Consider the following 20,054-nt stretch of genomic DNA (forward strand, 5'->3'; position numbering starts at 1 on the left):
CCACCCATATCGTTCCACTTCTCTTTTACAAGGGAAATGCTGTATTTTGTGTTCTTGTAATGCTTTTATTTTTCTCAATATTATTTGTTTACTGTCCAATGTTATTTTATAGGCTAAGATTGTTAGCTAACTTCACTTCAGCTTTGTACTGATAGTGATTTTTTTTCCCCACTGTATCAGCAAAGGAAGGAATCTGAAACTCAGTGTCAAACTGAAAATAAATATGATTCTGTAAGTGGAGAAGCTAGTGACAGTAGCTGGAATGACGTAAAAAATTCTGGATATGTATCACGGTAAGAGTCTTATCATAAAATATATATATGTGTTGTAGCTTCTGGTGGCAACTGTTTGAATCAAAGACACGGGCTATAAAACTAAGATCTTGGTTTAACTTTTTTTTCCAAATGTGTGAATATCTAGGTAAATAAAACATAGACTTAACCCTCAAGTAACTTAAACTTATTCAAGGTGGTATGTACCCTAGGAGGGGTAGAGATAGAGTGTTACAGAAGTTTAGAATTTGAGTGACCAAATTCAGTTCTTATTCAGATAACTTAGTTATTGAGAGTCTTAACTGTACTGGGCTTGGCATGACTAGTATCAGATAGTACTTATTGCATTATTAGAGTATGATGTAAATCTCCATATGTTACTTAATCTTCAGTTATTTATTTCATCTTCATTCTGTCTAGAATAAGAAGTAGAAAAATGGGGGAAAATATACCAATAGAATAGATAATTTTTAAAAGCAGAAGAGGGAGATGAGTTACCTAAGAAGAAGGTAATTCAAATAATTTGAAAGTAAAATAAAAAGTAGAGAATTTGTTAGCAGCCTGTCAGGTGTGCAGATTTTGATGCTTTTTGGTACAGGAAATGGTGCTGTGGTTAATTTTTCATATTTCATGAATTATTGCTACTTTTTTCCTTTGTTTTGATATCATACACTTTAGTGATATGGGGACAAAGAAAAGATGTAGAACCTTACTGCTTAGTATCTAGGGTAATGGTTTTATGACAGAAAAGATTGAAAATTACAGCTAAAATTTGTGATATTTTGATTATCTATGGACTTAATTTCTCAGCTGCATTCATACCATGTTATCAAAAATTGAGCATTGCCTGTAATCAATTTGTTTTAGCTACTAGTTTCCCTTGCTAACAAAGCTGTGGACTAATACGTCAGTGGCCAGCAACACCAGCAGGCAGTGAGAGAGGAAGAGAGCAAGGGACTCGACACCTCCCAATGAGTAATCCCCTCCTGAGGTCATTTGTTGTTCCTTCAACATTTACTCTGAACAACTGTGTGCTGGGCCTGTCCTGGAGGAGCTTAAAGTCTGTGGGGGAAGATAATATGCAATAAAACATAAACATATAAGAAAAAAGCCATGAACTAAGTGACTAACTCTGGTTGTGATGATTCAAAAGGGTGTCATAAATGAGGTCACATTTTAATTGAACCTTAAATCATGAGTAAATAAGAGGTAGAGATGGGGGGAGGAGTGAGGTATGGTGAATAAATATATATTTGTAAGGCTGTTGTGAAGAGAATTCGAATGAGAATTTGAATTCTAACATCAAATGACTTAATTTTCCTTTAACTTTACTCTTCTTCAATAAGAAGAATACAGCTGATTGCTTTTAAAATACAGGAGCCCTATAATAGTTCCTAATGTTTATTGAGTGCCTGCTATGTTCTAGGCATTATTAAGAGCCTGAACTCTGGATTCACTCATGAGTTCCAATCCCAACTTTGTCGTTTATCAGTTGGGACCTTTGGCAAGATGATACTTACATTTATAGAGTCTGTAATCGTACATAAGATGTGTTTCTTTTCAGAAGGTATATCCATTTTCATATGGGTGTTTTCTTTAATATAGAAAGATAACTCAATTGGCCCTCCAGGAGTAGGCTATGAATTTCATGGGCTTTTGCAGTTGGGGAGATGGATTTGTACTGAAGTACCTTGACTAGTTTTTTTTAGGAATACAGATTATTACTCTTCATTTGCTGTGAAGGTAATTGGCCCATGGAGGGTTGAGATCTGTTGCCTCTCCTCCTTAACTCATGCTCTAACCAGCTGAGCCAACTACTAAATGAGTATGTGTGTACAAATCATTAATAAACTTAGCCTTATAAAGAACACCAAAGATAATCTAATTCAATTCTCCCCCATATGGCTGGAAGAATAACTTCCCTGGTATGCATGCATGTATCCATTTATTTATTAATTCATGCATTATTCAACAGATATTTGTTAGACCTTCTATTTGCCAGGTAAGCTCAGGCACTGGAAGTACAAAGAGAAACAAGAATGCTTTCCTGCATTCAAGTGCCCCACAGTTCAGTGGCAGTGGGGAGAGTGAGCTCCATACAAATAACTGCAAAATATTGAGATTAAGTTTAAATACTTTGAAGTGTTATGTGCAAAGTGCTATGAGCACGTTAAAACAGGGGTCTAGGAAGGCCTTACAGAGGTGGAGAGATGAGCAGAATGAAGGAAGACTAGAGTGTCATTAAGTACAAAGAATAGGCCATCCCAGTAGAGCAAATAGCAGAAGCAAAGGCCCCGAAGCTGTGAGAGAGCCTGGTACAGATTGGCTGGAATATACAGTGCAGATCAGTGAGGTCAGGCACTAAAGGGAAAAACAGGCTACAATGCAGAGGTCCATCTGTAAGTGACAGATGGTGAGTTAGCTTCTGTCCGAATACCTTTGGTGATGAGCATACTGACTCATGAGGCAACCCAGCCAATATCAGATAGCTTTGGTTCCTAGAGAGGTTTCTGGCTAAAAAGGTACTTAAATATAATAGGATTGATTAAATTTTTTCCGTAAAATTTACGGGCACTGACATAAGATTAAAATACATTTTCTTATTGAGTACAGAATGCCGCAGGAGTAAAAGGTTGGAAAACTAAGGATAGGATATTTTGGTAGATGATGGAAAGTATTGGATAGGACAGAACAGTAGTACAGTTGCTATAAGAACAAGTGATTAACAAGTGATTCCTAAGGAAGCAGAAGCTTTTTTACTTTTTGTAAATTTCCTAGGAAAAAACTCGAATGTGTTTGCTTCATTCAGAAGAACAAAGAATGCTATTAGTAGAATTTAAACTATACTCTTTTTTAAAATAAGTTTTATGAGACTTACTGAGTTTATACATTTTTATATATCATAAAATAAGATTGAACTACTTATTACCTTACTACAAAATTTGAAACTATTTCTAAACTTTTTTTTAACTTACTTTTTTTTTTTCTAAGGTATCTAACAGATTTTGAACCCGTTCAGTGCATGGGTCGTGGGGGGTTTGGAGTTGTCTTTGAAGCTAGAAACAAAGTAGATGACTGCAATTACGCTATCAAGAGAATCCGTCTCCCCAACAGGTAACAGATGGTACTTTTAGTAAACTTGGAGTTTGCACTATGTTATCTAATCCCATAGGCAGTATGTCCTGCTTACTATACTCCATAGAGACTACAAAAAACATAGTTTCTGATCATCTGAGTCTCATGTTCTAAGTACTACCAGGTAACCAGCTGTCTGCAAGATGTGATCTACTCTGATTGCTTTGTGTCTACTTAAAAATCTGCCCTCTTTTTGATTCTTAATAATTTAGGACTTTCCCATAGTAAATTATAATAACTGTAGGCTTTAATACATAGCACCATTTAAAGATTACCTATATTTATTATGGAAAATAAGGAAAAGTATTAAAACAAAAACCATCTGTATCTACATCTATTACCCAATAATAACTGCTATTAACATTTTAGAGTATTGCCTTTTGATTTTTTTTTCTGGTTATAAATTTACCTAATTGGTAGCACAGTTACCAATATAGTACAGTTTTATCTATTGCTTCCTTCATTTTATCCTCAGCATTTCCCATATTATTAAGAGTATTTTATTAAAATGCTAAAATACGCTAAAAGTATTTTATAATAGTCCAGTTAACACATATGCCATATTTTTTTTAACTGTTTCTTATTGTTCAACATCTAGGTTTCTAATCTGTTGCAATTAAAAATAATTTTGGCAGGAGCCTGCCCAGTGGTGTAGTGGCTAATTTTGCACACTCTGCTTTGGCAGCCTGGGGTTCACGGGTTCAGATCCTGGGTGTGGACCTACACACCACTCATCAAGCCATGCTGTGACAGTGTCTCACATACAAAGTAGGGGAAGATTGGCACAGATGTTAGCTCAGGGACAATCTTCTTCAAGCAAAAAGAGGAAGATGGGCAACAGATGTTAACTCAAGGCCAATTTTCCTCACCAAAGCGAAAAAAAAATAATTTTGCAGTGTTCATCTTTTATATAAATTTTTGACCACATCTGTATCCTTAGGATAGATTTCTAGAAGTGGAATTTCTGGCTCAGAGCAGTGTAATGCTTAAGATGAAGAGCTTTCAGTAACTCCTTCCTTTCTGTCTATCGTAGAAGGCTCCTGTGGCTTCTTGATTAAATGAGCACTAAGTGCTGGGCTGTGCTTCTAACTGGTAGTTTAAACATTTCTGTCCAACAGATAGGGACACAGGAGTAGGATGGGTTTGAGTACTATGGAACTAATTCTTTTCTTTGATACATAATGTTTGAGTAGTTTAAATATTAATACGTACCACATAGGATGTAAAATTAAGCAAGGCTTCTGCCCTCAAGAACCTTTATGCATATACTCAGATATTCCTGCAATGCAAGGAAGATTGTGACCTGTGGCTTAGCTTAGTAACTAGCTTTTCTTGAAGAAAGCGCAAATGCAGTTGAAAGGCAGTCAGAGGAGGCAAGCTTTGTGGAGGTGGTGACGTCTGCACTGGGTGTTCAAGAGTAGCCTGTCCCTCAGTAGACGGACATGTAGGGGATGGATGGCCAAGTACACAAAACGACCTGAGCAAAGGCTGTAGGCAAACACTTGGAGATGGAATAGACTATGGTGAGTGTTCTGCCATGGGTGGAGCAAAGGGTAAGAATTGGGGGGAGTATGGAAGAGGAGATGGAAAAGATGGATTGCAGCACCGTAAATGCCAAACAAAGGAGTTTAGAGTTATTCCATAGACAGTTAGGTCTTTGAGCAGAGGAATGATGTGGTCAAAGTACAGGTGGCTCTGGAGGTAGGAGGCTGATATGAGGAAAGGGTCAGAGATAAGAATATTCACTAGGAGATTTTCTTTGCAAAAGTTCAGTCCTAAGATACAGAACATAAGTGCAGCAGCAGTGGTGGTGGATAAGAGAGAAATGAGTGTGTAAGGAATTGAAAAGGAGGAGCTGGTAGGATTTGGTAACTGAATGTGAGGACTTAGAAGCTGAAGAATTCAAAAACGCACCGGGACTCTCAGGTTGGGAGAGTGAGGACATTTAACAACAGCAAGCACAGAGGGAAAAGTGGGAATGGTGACAGTCTACTGGGGAGGGAAGAGGACATAACTTGTCTTTGTTATCCAGGTGATGGTGGGATCTCGAGAAATGTGAGCCTAGATCCAGCAGAAAAGCTGCCAGAGCAGAAGCTCACACGCAGACGCTTTCCCAGTTAAACTCCGCTGCCCATGATGTTCCGTGCTTGGGGCTTGCTTTACACAGACAGGCGGGCGTGCTAGGACAAGCTTTCTGGGTTGTCCTGTGTCTCCGTCAGTGTGGTCGTTCTCCGTCCTGAGCTGCGATGCTGAGCTCTCTTTCCTGAGCACTTCACTTACACCTGTTTGTTCTCCTACTAATGAACACACATGAGGCAGTAATCGTTAAGGCTCTGGAGCGTTCATTTTTAGTCAGCCAAGAAAGCTTTATTTGAATGAGACAATATGTATTTTGTAGCACTTATTTCTAGAAGGAAAAAAAAAAAACTAAAATACATGTTTTTTTTTTTAATACCAGACTTACTATGTGGCATTTTAGAATTGTGCCACTAGGCTAACTCATCTATTTCTAAAAGTTAAAGAGAGAATTTTGTTTTCTTATTTTTGCTATTGGATATGATTATTTCTTCAGATCCAAGCAAACTTCCATGTCTTCTTCTTTTCTCTGTTTCAGGGAATTGGCTCGGGAAAAGGTAATGCGAGAAGTTAAAGCCTTAGCCAAGCTTGAACACCCAGGAATTGTTAGATATTTCAATGCTTGGTTGGAAGCACCACCAGAGAAGTGGCAAGAAAAAATGGATGAGATCTGGCTGAAAGATGAAAGGTAACTTGGTTAGAGACAGACTTAAAAACTGGTATTTTCTTTCAGTCTAGTTTTTTGTGTTTGTGAACAAAATATCATCTCTATAACTTTAGGGATTTTTTTTTGTTAAGAAAAATAACAGCAGATTTTTGTTCTCTGTCATCATGTTTTGGAACGTTCTCTAGCTACTTTATAGTGAAAAGTTGGTTTAGTATTTAGAACATGAATTTTTTTTCTTCCAGTTTTAGAACATGAATTTTTTAAATTATTAGTAGGTAGGGCTCTATGAATTGTAATTCACTGAGAGATTTATAGTGGCTTTTCTCAATAAGAGATATTGTCTGCTTTTGTCTCCATTTTTTAAAAAATTTTTATTTAGTTTCTTAGTTAACAGTTTACAACTCCTTTTTAAAGTAGTTTTAGGGCCGGCCCCGTGGCTTAGCGGTTAAGTGCGCACGCTCCGCTACTGGCGGCCCGGGTTCGGATCCTGGGAGCGCACCGGCGCACTGCTTCTCTGGCCATGCTGAGGCCACGTCCACATACAGCAACTAGAAGGATGTGCAGCTATGACATACAACTATCTACTGGGGCTTTGGGGGGAAAATAAATAAATAAAAAATAAATAAATAAATAAAGTAGTTTTAAAACTATTTGCAGTTAAAAATATATAAATTTGGGGCCGACCCGGTGGTGTAAGCGGTTAAGTGCGCGCACTTCCCTGCGGTGGCCCGGGGTTCGCTGGTTCGGATCCCAGGCGTGCACCGACGCACTGCTTGACAAGCCATGCTGTGGCAGCGTCCCATATAAAGTGGAGGAAGATGGGCCTGGATGTTAGCCCACGGCCAGTCTTCCTCAGCAAAAAAAAAAAAAAAAAAACACAAACTTAGGCAACCTGAAGATAATTCCCTTATTAAATATGGTGTCCTATAGGAAGGAAGGCCTTTTTAAAAACTACTAAATGAGAGCAAAGAGGAAGCAGGCTGCAAATAGACTATTTATCAAACAGCTGGAGTAAAATTCCTGCCCAGAAGTACCAAACACAGCCCTAGATCCACGTGGAGTAATTTGTTGCAGTGACAGTTGTAGATGCCACCAATAGCCAAACCATGGAAGGACCAGGTGAAGTGGCTCCTTGTCACAAGACCCTGTGGGCTGCTGCCCTGATTTGGAGAGGGGCTTCCGAGTCACGGCCACTGAGGAGTCCCATCCTTGGTGTTCCTTCAGTGTTTCACGTTTTCACAAAGGCATTGCCTATGCTGTGACAGTCCCAGATAACTGTTTGGAGTATAAAATTAAGCTTTCAAATTAAGTTTCTTAGAAGGAACAGATGGAACGTGATGTTCTTTGTCTCCTATATCATGTTTTTATTAAATCTGTATGTTGTTTGTAATTTGGTAACTGGCTTTATTATAACTGAAGCTTTTAAAACAAAGGGTGTGGTTCACATAATGTAATCAACATGTATTCACTCTTATCCCTTTGTGTTTCTCCCACTTTTAGCACAGACTGGCCACTCAGCTCTCCTAGCCCAATGGAGGCACCATCAGTTAAAATATGCAGAATGGACCCTTTCTCCACAAAAGAACATATTGAAATCATAGCTCCTTCACCAAAAAGGAGGAGGTCTTTTTCGGTAGGGATTTCCTGTGGTCAGACAAGTTCATCCAAGAGTCAGTTCTCCCCACTGGAATTTTCAGAAATGGACCATGGAGACATCAGTGGGTCGGTGGGTGCAGTGTACAACCTCCAAGACAGTTGCCTTACAGACTGTGATGCGGAAGATGGTACTATAGATGGCAATGATGAGGGGCACTCCTTTGAACTTTGTCCTTCTGAAGCATCTCCTAATGTAAGGTCAAGGGAGAGAACATCTTCTTCTATAGTGTTTGAAGATTCTGGCTGTGATAATGCGTCCAGTAAAGAAGAGCTCAAAGCTAACCGACTGCGTATTGGCAAGCATTGTGCTAATAAACTAAGCGATTTCAGGCATTCCAGTAGCAAATCTTCTTCTGAACCTGCTTTGTCTATTTCTCCTCCAAGACCAACCACTTTAAGTTTAGATCTCACTAAAAACACTACGGAAAAACTCCAGCCCAGTTCACCAAAGGTGTATCTTTACATTCAGATGCAGCTGTGCAGAAAGGAAAACCTCAAAGACTGGATGCACAGTCGATGCACCATAGAGGAGAGAGAGAGGAGTGTGTGTCTGCACATCTTCCTGCAGATCGCGGAGGCAGTAGAATTTCTGCACAGTAAAGGGCTCATGCACAGGGACCTCAAGGTCTGTATTGTGGAACATCCCTCAAGGGTTTCAATCTGACATCTTGTGATTGACAGCAGTATTTGGAGTACTTGTCAGTTTTTAGCTGAAGTACCCTTAACAGCGGAGGAGAGTAAAGTCATGAGGAGCAGAGGTTTGGGAAAGTAGCCTGAAGGGGCCTGCTGAAAAAGTAAGAAGTCTCACGTTTTAAAAATTTCAGGCAAATTGTGAATTCTCCTCTATAATGTGTTATGTCCATTTTACAGTAAAAAAGTATTCCCAATCTCCTGATGAAAAAAAGAATATGTAAAGTCTACCATGAGCAGACGTACCGTTTTACCTATGGCTTTGAGTAACCCTGACACAAGTTGCCTTAGGGCCCCGAAGTAGTGAAAGGGATGCAAGTGGAAGGAGAAACATAGGTTCCTTCATTAGCTAGCTCTGAATTGGGGCAAGTCTCCATGCTTTTTGCCCCTAGTTCTGAACTGTTTAGCCTTCAGGGAAGGAAGTGAGAAGCTGGATGGTGAAAGGTACAGCAAGTGGTTAGCCAGGTGGCGGTTTGCAGCTCTAAAACCTTTGATTCTAATTTCAATATATATGACATTGAATATTGTAGCAATACAATATGCTAAATTACATAAGGTTTTTACTAAAACATGCAATATTTCCTTAGTATGTGTTTCTGAAATAAGTAAATGGAATTTTTATTTGACCAACGTCTGCCATATTCCATTTGCTCATAGCGGTCATCAGTAGATGTGTAGTGAATATATAAATATTTTTCTGATGGAAGTAGCTTAAATTCTTGATAGATTTGGACTCATTTTAAGTATTTTTAGTTTTATGCAACCACAGACTTTTGTTTCAGGCACCAAAGTAGCTATTTGGAAGAGTTATTTTCTTCTAAAATCAGCAATAGGTTTTTTGAATCCTTGAGTATATTTTAAGAGTTTGGAATAATAAGGGCAAGAATTAGAAATAATTCCTATCATTCAAAGTAATTGTTACTGAGTTATATATAATCACTGTACTTCAGTGATTTTGATGTGGGCCAGGAATTATTCTGCAATGAGTGAAAAGTTCAGAGGTGATTTATTTTGGTTGGAAGGAAGAAAACAACTTCCAGGAGGTCAGATACCCCTAACTTGAGAGAGTGCTGGCTATTTGAATATGGTAAACATTTATCATTTGGTGGTAATGATATACACAGTTCTTCTTGTACTTAACACTTACTATGCACACAAAGTGCCAAGTTGAAAGGCAATGTAATTGTGTTTTTACTAATATTGAATAGTCTTCTGATTTTATAATGTTAATGAGATATTGGTGAATATTTGTTTAATGGTACGATTTTATCTAAAGATTTTTCCTATATATTTTTTCTATACACCAAAAAAATTTCAAGAAGAAAATTAATTTCCCTTTTAGTTTTCCTAGAAATTAAAAAGTGTATTCCTTCCTTTTTTTTTTTTTTTTTTTTTAAAGATTTTATTTATTCATTTTTCCCCCCAAAGCCCCAGTAGATAGTTGTATGTCATAGGTTCACATCCTTCTAGTTGCTGCACGTGGGACTCGGCCTCGCGTTGGACGGAGAAGTGGTGCCTTGGGGCGTGCCCAGGATCCGAACCCGGGCCGCCAGCATCAGAGCGCGCGCACTTAACCGCTAAGCCACGGAGCCGGCCCAGTGTATTCCTTCCTAAAGATAAATTCCTTTTAAAGATTTCTAGTGTGCCAGAAAAAACTCCCCCAAGATTTTTATGCCCAGTTGAAAAAGCTGTGCATTCTGTTCATTCCGACATAAGTCTTTGAGCTCAATGTTAAGCCTTCTAGGCCTCTCCCCTTTTTGTGTTTTGGTCAGTTTTTGTCATTCACACTCTGTGGCCTCTGATTCTCCAGACTTACTTCTAGTCTTGTCTTCTCTTCTCTCTAGCTACGCTGGGCTTTCTCAGTTGCTTAAATACACAGTGTCCTCAGAGAACCTGGTATTTCTCCTTCATAATTCTCATTTTCTCCTATTATTTATCCTCTGGTTTTCACAGGGGCAGGAGCTGTGTCTGTTTTGTTCACCGATTATGTCCTTAACACAATGCCTGACACATTCTGTATGCTCATATCATTTTATTTTAAATATTCTTTTGTTTGCAACCAAAAGCATTTATACTAATTTAATCAAAAAGGACCTTTCTTGGCCCGTGTAACTGAACTGTCCAAGAGTCAGGTAAAGCTTTATCTAGGATCAAGTGATGTGGCCAGAACCTGGTTTTTCTCTCCCTACCCCCCCATTTCTCGTTTCTATTTTCAGGCAGACTTTCCCTTCACAGTCTCAGGATAGCTTCAGTGATTCTCAAGGCTACATGTTTTAAGTCTTTTGGAGGTGGTGGGAAAGGGAGTGGGGAGAAAAGAATCTCTTGCCTTCACTATTGATCAGCCTTGGGTTTTCTTGTCATTGATAAGCCAAGTCCGCATACCCATCCCTAAACCATTCTCCTGGCCAGGGGATGGGATTATGCTGATTGACTTATGCAACCTCAAGATAACTTCCACGCGAACCCTGGGGTTGCTGCACAGTCAAGAAGAAGGGAGTTCTCAAAGTCAAGTCAGGGCACTCTGGTGGAATCACAGGGGGATTGATGCTGGAGACCCAAAAAAATGTCTATCACAGTGTTCAGTAAGTAACAACTGACACCAGAAGATGGGAGGGGAAAGGAAAGATGACATATAAGGCAACACAGTCTGTTATTCTCTCTCATATAAGGTTATTTGTAAGAGAGCAGGAGGTTACTACTATAGACTTTGGTTATACACAATAACTTCTTTGCTTCAAGTTCAGAATTATATAATGGTATTTTGGAGTTTGAGAATAAAATGTTATTTGTCTGGCAGTATTTGAAGCCTGACGAAATTCTATTTCATGAAGTAAATGGCTTCCTTTTTCCTTATTTCAAGGGCTATGAATGGTGGTCATGTTAGCAGGGTTAGAGTAGGCTCTTGAGGGAAACATGATGTATTTCACATGGGGGACTTTGAGTTTGAGGAGCCCATGAGAAATTTCATTAGATATGTCCTATAAACAGTTGCATATGAAAGTTTAGAACTAGGGACAGGGGACTTGGAGTATATGGGAGCATATGGGTATGAGAAGAGGCAGCACAAGGTTGTAGTTAAGAGTTCTGATTCTCCTTGAGAGCCTACTTTCCCCTCTCAGAGGCAGACCTGAAGATCAGTCTGTTTCACTTACTGATCAAATCATAGTGATTTGCTACTGTGGGGCAAGAACTGTTGTGAATGCTGGACGTGTGACAGTGAAGCCGAAGTCCTTTTCTCCTGGAGTCAGACTCCCTACTCCACCACTTACTAGCTGGATAGCCTTGGGCAATTTACTTTACTTCTCTCAGCCTCAGTTTTCACACGTCTGTAAGATGAGGACTAATAGAACTAAGAGGATTGTGAGTATCACATGAGTTAGTAGTAGTAAACAGCTTAGAACAGCTCCTGGTGCATTGCAATGCATTTGTTATTATTAGTAGTAGTATGATAATCATAGCTTACGTCATAAATGTAGAGACACTTGCCAAGGGAGAGTATATAGAATAATAAGATTGAGGATGAAGTACTCTGGATTCTAGGGAATGTGAATGGATGTTCAGTAAATGCTAGCTCCCCTGCTACCTTTCCCTTTTCTTTACTCACAGTACTTGTCTAGCGTCGAAGGATTGTTTTCATTTTCATATTAGTCCATTTTAAAGAGAAACATGCTTGAGAATATCTAGTTTCTTGTATATATTTTCTGTAGTCATTTAAATACTTCTCTTCACTTTCCTTCTCTGTACACACCTACCATGGTTTTGTCCGTTTTATTTTTCTAGCCTTCCAACATATTCTTTACAATGGATGATGTGGTGAAGGTTGGAGACTTCGGGTTGGTGACTGCAATGGACCAGGATGAGGAAGAGCAGATGGTTCTCACTCCAATGCCCGCATATGCCAGACACACAGGACAAGTGGGGACCAAGCTGTATATGAGCCCAGAGCAGGTGAGTTTTTGTTTGCCGTCTGAATTAAAAATAGGTTTTTGGTTGGTATGACAGCAAGCTAGATGTGCCCCATGAATCTCCATCCACGTTCTAAACCCCTAAAACACCCCATAAAATAAAATCGGAAAATTATGAAAATTGGTAGTAGTGTTCCACAGTCAACACAACTAGGCTGCAGTTTCTACATTCTGAATTGGACATGGACTAAGAAAGCTTCTCACAATGCAGGAACATGCTCACCCTCTGAACCGGAACCTGACAGCCACCAGAAATTTAGAAAAAGACTTTTAAGGCCCCCGTCCCAAACATAACTCCAGTTCGCCTTGTATAAACTATGTAGGAACTGTTTCAGAGCCAGCTAGAGCCAGAGGTACTGTACTGAGCTGCTCTCTACAGTAATTCACAGGCAACTTCCAGAATGTACCATGGCAGGAAATAGAGGTAGATAGGCTGGGATATGTTGCCTTGCGGGATGCTTAGTCTCCAAAGGAAAGGCACTATAAACAGGAGAGGGACTGGAAGCATGGTGGGAGCAGGGCGTCCTGGGGGCATCAAGGTAGCACGCCCGGCCACCTCCAGGCTAACGATATTCACAAGCTTACACATGTCTAGATCAGCAATTCTCAAACTTTTTGGTCTCAGTACCTATTTATATTTGTAAACATGATTGAGAACCCAAGAGTTTTTCTTAGAGGATTTTATCTATCCGCATTTGCCATATTTAGAGATTAAAACTGAAAAATTTATAAAATTTTATTCAATTAAAAATAATACTGTTAGACCCATCACATCTTAAAGATATTTTTATGAAAAATATTTTCCAAAACAAAAAAAAACTAATGAGAAGGGTGGCATTTGTTTACATTTTTGCAGATCTCTTTAATATCTGACTTTATTAAAAAAGCTAGATTCTTATATCTGCTTTTGCATTCAATCCATTGCAATGTTATTTTCGCTTACGTAAGTAAAGTCTGACCTCAACCAGATATGCGATATTTTAATAGCATTGGAAAGGGAGGAATATTTTAATAGCGTTTTCAGGTAATTGTGGGTATTCCTCTTTGATAGTGCGTCAAAACTCAGTAGGCAATAGTTTCTTAAAAGTCATTTGCCCTGTGGAATCTAAAACTGTATCATTAAACATTTTATACTCTGTTGCTTTAATATCCGTGGTCCGTTATGCACTTTGAATGGATCTTTTACCCATCCATTACCCAATGGATCTACATGATTGTGTACCATTGTGCATTGGTAATTTGGACACTGTTGGTTCCCTAAGTTATGCAACTTTTCCAAAAATTGTCACATTCATTATACCATGTTAAAAAAATCTCTTTGATTAAAATCACCACCAGTCTCACAGAAAAGGCTTTAAGTATTAGGAAGCTGTCAGGTTCCCAGTGGTGAATACACATTTTCCAAAATTCTGATTTTTGGAAAAGCTCAACTTTTATCATTAGCAACAAATACTGTCAGTTTTCCTTGAAGTGCCATTCTCACTTTGTTCATATTTAAGAAAATGTCTGTTGAGTATCCAAGTCTTGAATAACTGTGGTTTGTCTACCAACTGTTGTTTGAAGTCAAAATGTTGTTCTATGAAAAGAGCACCTAGTTCATATTGAAACTCCGCGAGTTGCACAAGTGCTTTCTCTTGAGACGACCATTGTACTTTGGTATGGAGCAGAAATGCTTTATGAATACTTCCCATTTTGTCACACGATATTATAAAGATGCCGAGGGTTGAGATGTGATAAAATTAATAATTTTTACTGCTTCAACAAGAACGTTTTAATTGAAACTGTCTTTTTTTTTTTTTTTACCTATGAGTATGTGGCACTAAAGAATACAATTACTACTAGTAGAGTTTGGTGCCACTGCTTGCTTCATGCTAAGGTTCCAGCAGTGCAAATGTCAACACAGTGAAAAGGCAAATGATGTCTTAGTCTTATTATGAAAATAGTCTTGACCTCGTAGACCCTGAAAGGATGTTAGGATCCCCAGGGATCCATAGACCACACTTTGAGAATCAATGGATTAGATTATCTTTGGAAGTTTGTATCAGAGACCAGTCATAGAAATTGCCTTTGAGGAAGACTTTATTTTACATTGTACAGTATCTTTTTGTACTGTTTGTTTACATTATTCAACTGTTTCTTTTTCATACTTAAAATGTTTATTTTTTATTTAATTTTTTAAAAGTAAAAAATAAAGTACCCTATACTTAGACATCTTGAATTTCAAAAATAAAGGAAAAAATGGTATAAATATTTAGGTAGGGAAAAAAAGGTTACAACTAAAGAGCTTGTTTTCTATAGCACTCAACCCTAGAAGACAATAAAGCAACATGTACAATTTTGAAGAAAAATATCTATGACCCGTGAATCTTGTTTCCAGTCATGAAGGTATTCATGTACAAAGAAATCAAGCATTTTTAGATAGCTGAGAGTTTAAAAAGAATCTCTGCAGCAAAAACATGTATAGAAATGTGTGCATAGTGTGCAACCTTTTGTGTAAATGAGGGAAAGATAGATATTATTTGCTTATGTTTATATAAAGAAACTCTGGAAGGATGTGCAAGTAACAAAAGGTTATAGGTGCAGTAGGAAGTGGCTGGTGGGGACTGGGCCAATGAGGGATGAGTGGGAAGGAACGTTTATGCTTCCTTTGAACCATGTGAATGTGTTACCTATTGAAAGTGAATTTTAAGAAGGGAAACGTATAAAAGTATTGGCAGTGGACATCAAAACTAATTAATTATATTTGTCAATGGCTTATGAATATGGATACCAAATTGAAATTGAATGTAAAACCCAAACTGTGTTCTTAGTAAAAGCTTTATAATTTTAAATATAGTCGTGATAATAAGCTGGGTCTGTAACTCCCATATGATATTAACAAAGAGCAGGAATGGAAGATGGTAAGAACCGAGAAAGAAAGATGGGTGTAGGGATTTGTATTTGATATACCTAAATCCAGATCCTAGATCCTAAATAGAATTTAAAATAATATTTCTACCTTCTTTATCACTGCAGAAGATAAATGCAAACTACAACAAAAGGAACGGGTATGGAAATATAAAACACAAAACAAAACTTAAAGTGATGCTAAAGCCAAATATTAGTTATAACAATAAATAAATTTGTTTAAATTTCCCCATGAAAGGGAAAACTTCAGATTGAGTTAAATGTTTTTTCAAAAAACAAAGATTAAAAAGGGAAGCTAGATGAAAAAATATACTAGGCCTTATATATTGTTATCATTTGAATATTTATTGATGAATAAATTAAGATATACTTTCATTTCAAACTTCTAGACCACAAGGAAAGATCAGTGTATTTGAAAACATAGAAATTGTAAATGTCTATGATCACAATACAATAAAAAAAGATTATAGTAGTTTGTTTTGATTTTGGTTTTTTGTTTTTGCTTCCATTTTAGCTAGCTGGAAATTTTAAAAACCCTCCTAAATAACTTATCAGGTGAATAATGAAGTAAAAATACTCATGCAAAGTACTAAGAAAATGGTGAAGAAATGAAAAATATCGAAATTCATAGGAAGCTGTCAAAGTTCTATTTGGAGATAAATTTATTTGCAAGGCCTTCATTATATAAGCCCATGACAGCATAAGTAATGATTTAGCATTCTGCTCAGTAGGAGGCGGGGGAGGAGCTGCAAGATGTTAAATACGAATAAGAACTGATACTGGTGAAACAGTAAAACCACAACATTATGGTAGATTTTAAGAGTTTTACATAAAAAAGATAATCCTCTCTAGCAAATCTACTTAGAGTAGAGAGGAGCACAAATAAATTTAGAAATTAGAAAGGATACAGCAGAGATTTTAATGTAGAAGAAACTATTATACGTAGTTGATCATTTGTAACCAAAAGTATCCAAACTGGCTTAAGTAGAAAAATCTGTTGGCCTGAGTAGTTGAATCATCCTGGTCAAATGATGTGGCCGGGACCTGGTGAAAGGAGAAATTAAAACTGTGTGAAATTTCAAAATACTGTAAATACATATTTATATCCATAGGAAACAAGACTGGAAGGAAGAGTCATAAAATGTCAACAGTCACCGTTTCTGAGTAGTGGGCTGTGAATGATAGTTTGAACTTTTCTGTATTTTCCAATTTTTCTATAAAACTGTGTATCAGAATTGATACTAAAAAGTTTTTAATAGCGTTATTTTTTTTTAATTCATCATTATTCAAGAGGCTGGAGGTACACATCATACCTTTAAGTATTGTGAAAACAAAGTAGGAATGACTAAAAAGGAATTCTATCTGGATGCTTATTACTGAAGGGCTTATTGGATGGAGAGTTCCCTCTCCCAGCATGCCACCACCCCACCACCCCAGGCCTGTTTAAGATAGATGACCCTGCCGCCACTCCCTGTCAGGTTCTATCCCATTGTGCTGTTTATTCTTTTCATAGCATTTTTAGCTCTCTGAAATGATTTGTTTTTTCTTCTCCTCTAAAATATAAGCTATCAGAATAGGGACCTAGTTTATCTCTTTTTTTACTCTATCCCCAACACCTAAAACAATGCCTAGAATTCAGCAGGTGTCCATCTGTGTTTGGTGGATGAGTAAATGTGAATGTTAGTGAAAAGATAAACACTAGGTAGTCTTCGCCACCTCACACACTGCTGTGCTGACTGTATTTTGGCTTGCAGCTGATGTGTGTTGGTTGAGGGGCGGCTAGGCAAGAGTTGCCATCTGAGAAAGGAAGAGATTGATGACAAGTGATGCTATATTTGGTATTGTTGAAGATGCTGGAAAATCAAGGATAGCTGTAGAAATTTTGTCGTGGCAGTGTACTGTACTTAAAATATGGTAGTTAAAAATAGTGTTAATTCTCTTCTTAATAATCCTCTTTAGGGGCCGGCCCTGTGGCGCAAGCAGTTAAGTGCGTGCGCTCCGCTGCGGTGGCCCATGGTTCTCCAGCTCGGATCCCGGGCGCGCACCGACGCACTGCTTGTCAGGCGATGCTGTGGCGGCGTCCCATATAAAGTGGAGGAAGATGGGCATGGATGTTAGCCCAGGGCCGGTCTTCCTCAGCAAAAAGAGGAGGATTGGCAGATGTTAGCTCAGGGCCGATCTTCCTCACACACACAAAAAAAACAAAAATAAATAATCCTCTTTAAATACAGAAACTGTCACTTTATAAAACGTCCTTTAAAAAGTCTCTCAAAATACTTTGGCTGTATGAATTGTCTTACTCAAGCCTCAGAAGCTGTCCTAAGACATGGTTTTAAAATATTTTTTATCAAAGCTCTTAATTTTCTTATCCTTTTAGGAGAAAATGAGCAGAGACCACAGTTACTTTGTTCTTGGTTGTAATTACCAAGAAATACAGGCCAAGTCCTAGTATTGCACAGTGATAAAACAATCAGCGTAAACTCTGAAAGGGTGTATTATATTCTCTGCCCTTGAGATTTTATAATTAATTCCTTCTTTTTTAGATATTTTGTAAAGATCACTTTTTATGTGTTCATGAGGTTGCATTTGTTTTTTTAAATGTATTTATTAATGCTTTTTTTCACATTGTGTTAATCGACCCTCTCTGTAGGGAATGTGGAAAAAATAGGAATAGGAATATATAAAGGAATGTATAAAGAACAAATAAAAATCACTAAAAAAGCTCTAAAACATTAACAGTGGTTGGTTATTTCCTTCCATGTGTATATATATACCTTTTATATATGTATACATACCTTACTTTGGAAAACAAAGTTGATATTCTAGTCTGTGAAATTTTGGATACAGTATTTAAATATAAGCATTTCCCACATTATTAAATGTTCTTAGAAAATATTTTTGGCTGCATAGCATTCTCTCTGTTAAGCATATATTGCTTAACACTAATTTCAACATTAGTTTTGGACATTTTAGTTACTTGTAGATTTTGCTATCAGGAATGGCACTATTCCTGTGTACAAATCTCTGTCCACATTTCCGTCTACCCTAGGGTGGATGAAATTAAGTAGGACCATTAAGTGGGAGTAAACACTTACTGCCAAGTTGCATTTCATGAAAGTGTGTTAGTTGATATTCTCCAAATAGTCTAGGAGGGTGTCCTTTTCACTGTACCCCTGTAAGCTCTGTTTTTGAACATATTTTCTTTGAATACTTCCCAAACGCCGGGGATAAGAGGTAAGAGGAGAGAGGAAGGTGATGCAGCTGATGCTGTCATTGAAACTTTCCATCTGATATTCTGTAAGCATAGAGGCAGGCTGGCTCATGGAAGGAACAGGGAAACAGGTACCAAGGGCAGTTTAGAGAGGAGTTGGGAAAGGCTTGTGATCCCTAGCTATTACCTTGTGACGGCCTCAGTTAAGAAATGCTGGTATGGAGCATTCTCAAATGTCAAGTTATGTGCCTAAAGTAATTTTCACAAATAAAAGGGTTCCTCTGAGTCTCAGGAGGTTGCTTTTAATTTGAATGAGGCTTTGTTTAATAGAGTAGTTGGGTTGTAATTCATCTGTTCATTTTAACAAATCAGTGTTTATTGAGGGCCTTCTCTATACTTAGCCCAGTGCTGGATGGTGGGAATACAAAAGAAGCAGTTCCCTTCCCTCCAGGACTTTATAATCTGGTTGTGAAGAATAAGAAATATACACATGAAAAATACAACTGAGAATGCAAAGTAGTCCATAATTAAGTGCCGTAGTGAGGGCTAACCACAGTTGATTAGTGGTTTGGAGTAATGAAGATTTTCTCATAAAAACGGGTGAGGCCTAAGATGATTAGAAATGAGAGATTTGCTTTAGATAGTGTTCTCTTTGAAAAACGTCACCTCGGGGGCAGTTGAGCAGCTTTTACTGGCTCCCTCAAACTTTTTTAGCATCGTGAGGCTCCAGGTTTCTGCAGGCCTGTTCTACTGATGCATATCTCAGAGCTGGATCGGGCTTTCCTTCTGTAATGCTGAGTGATTTAATTACTCTTGCTGTAGTGAGTTGAAGAAAAGAGGCTTGAGAGATTATTAACTCTTTGCTAACGTTTTTACACATACAGTTAGATTTAAACGAAGAAGTGACTGAGTCAACTTTGGGATTCACTAATGCCATATTATCAATTGTACTATCTCTGTTAATTTTTTTCTAATATTTCTTCTTTATATGGGATTTCAGATTCATGGAAACAACTACTCTCATAAAGTGGACATCTTTTCTTTAGGCCTCATTCTATTTGAATTGCTATACCCATTCGGCACTCAGATGGAGAGAGTCAGGGTAAGTTCCCCCCTCCTCAAAAAGGGTGGAAAAAGAAAATAGTCTAAAATTTACAAAAAAGAAAGAGTTTTAAAAGAAAAATAAATTGTTCTTAATACGAGCAGACTAGTTAACTAGAAATGGAAGAGGTCATGTGAGCTACACAAGGAGGATTTGTAGAGTATTTGCTTCCATTTAAAGCTCAATCTTCAAAAATTATTTCGTTGAATTGTTTGTTTTTGTTGTTGGTTAAATTCATCGTAACTTAATATCTTGCATGCAGTAAATTTGTAATAAGTACAAAGCTAGGGGAATAGGGTAATGGGGGGGGTGGGGAGGGAGTGATGGTGGTGGTTGGTCAGAGAAGAATTTTCCAGAGGACAAGTAGCCACAC

The 20,054-nt window shown here is 37.8% G+C and overlaps 1 protein-coding gene across 4 annotated transcripts in view; it reads left to right on the forward strand.

Annotated features, from left to right (window-relative positions):
* Positions 1-20,054, forward strand: part of EIF2AK3 (eukaryotic translation initiation factor 2 alpha kinase 3) — a 72,020-nt gene that overhangs the window by 42,605 nt on the left and 9,361 nt on the right. For 3 of the 4 annotated variants that reach the window (XM_087436445.1, XM_004437243.3, XM_087436447.1), the window contains exons 10-15: positions 181-293; positions 3,264-3,386; positions 6,022-6,171; positions 7,651-8,431; positions 12,277-12,444; positions 19,580-19,681. In XM_087436445.1, coding sequence (XP_087292571.1) covers positions 181-293; positions 3,264-3,386; positions 6,022-6,171; positions 7,651-8,431; positions 12,277-12,444; positions 19,580-19,681 — 1,437 coding nt within the window. The remainder of the gene's footprint in view (positions 1-180; positions 294-3,263; positions 3,387-6,021; positions 6,172-7,650; positions 8,432-12,276; positions 12,445-19,579; positions 19,682-20,054) is intronic. The other variant, XM_087436446.1, reaches the window with a different exon arrangement.

This window comes from Ceratotherium simum, chromosome 11 (assembly GCF_057802395.1).
Source record: "Ceratotherium simum simum isolate JZ-2026a chromosome 11, ASM5780239v1, whole genome shotgun sequence".
NCBI lineage: Eukaryota > Metazoa > Chordata > Mammalia > Perissodactyla > Rhinocerotidae > Ceratotherium > Ceratotherium simum.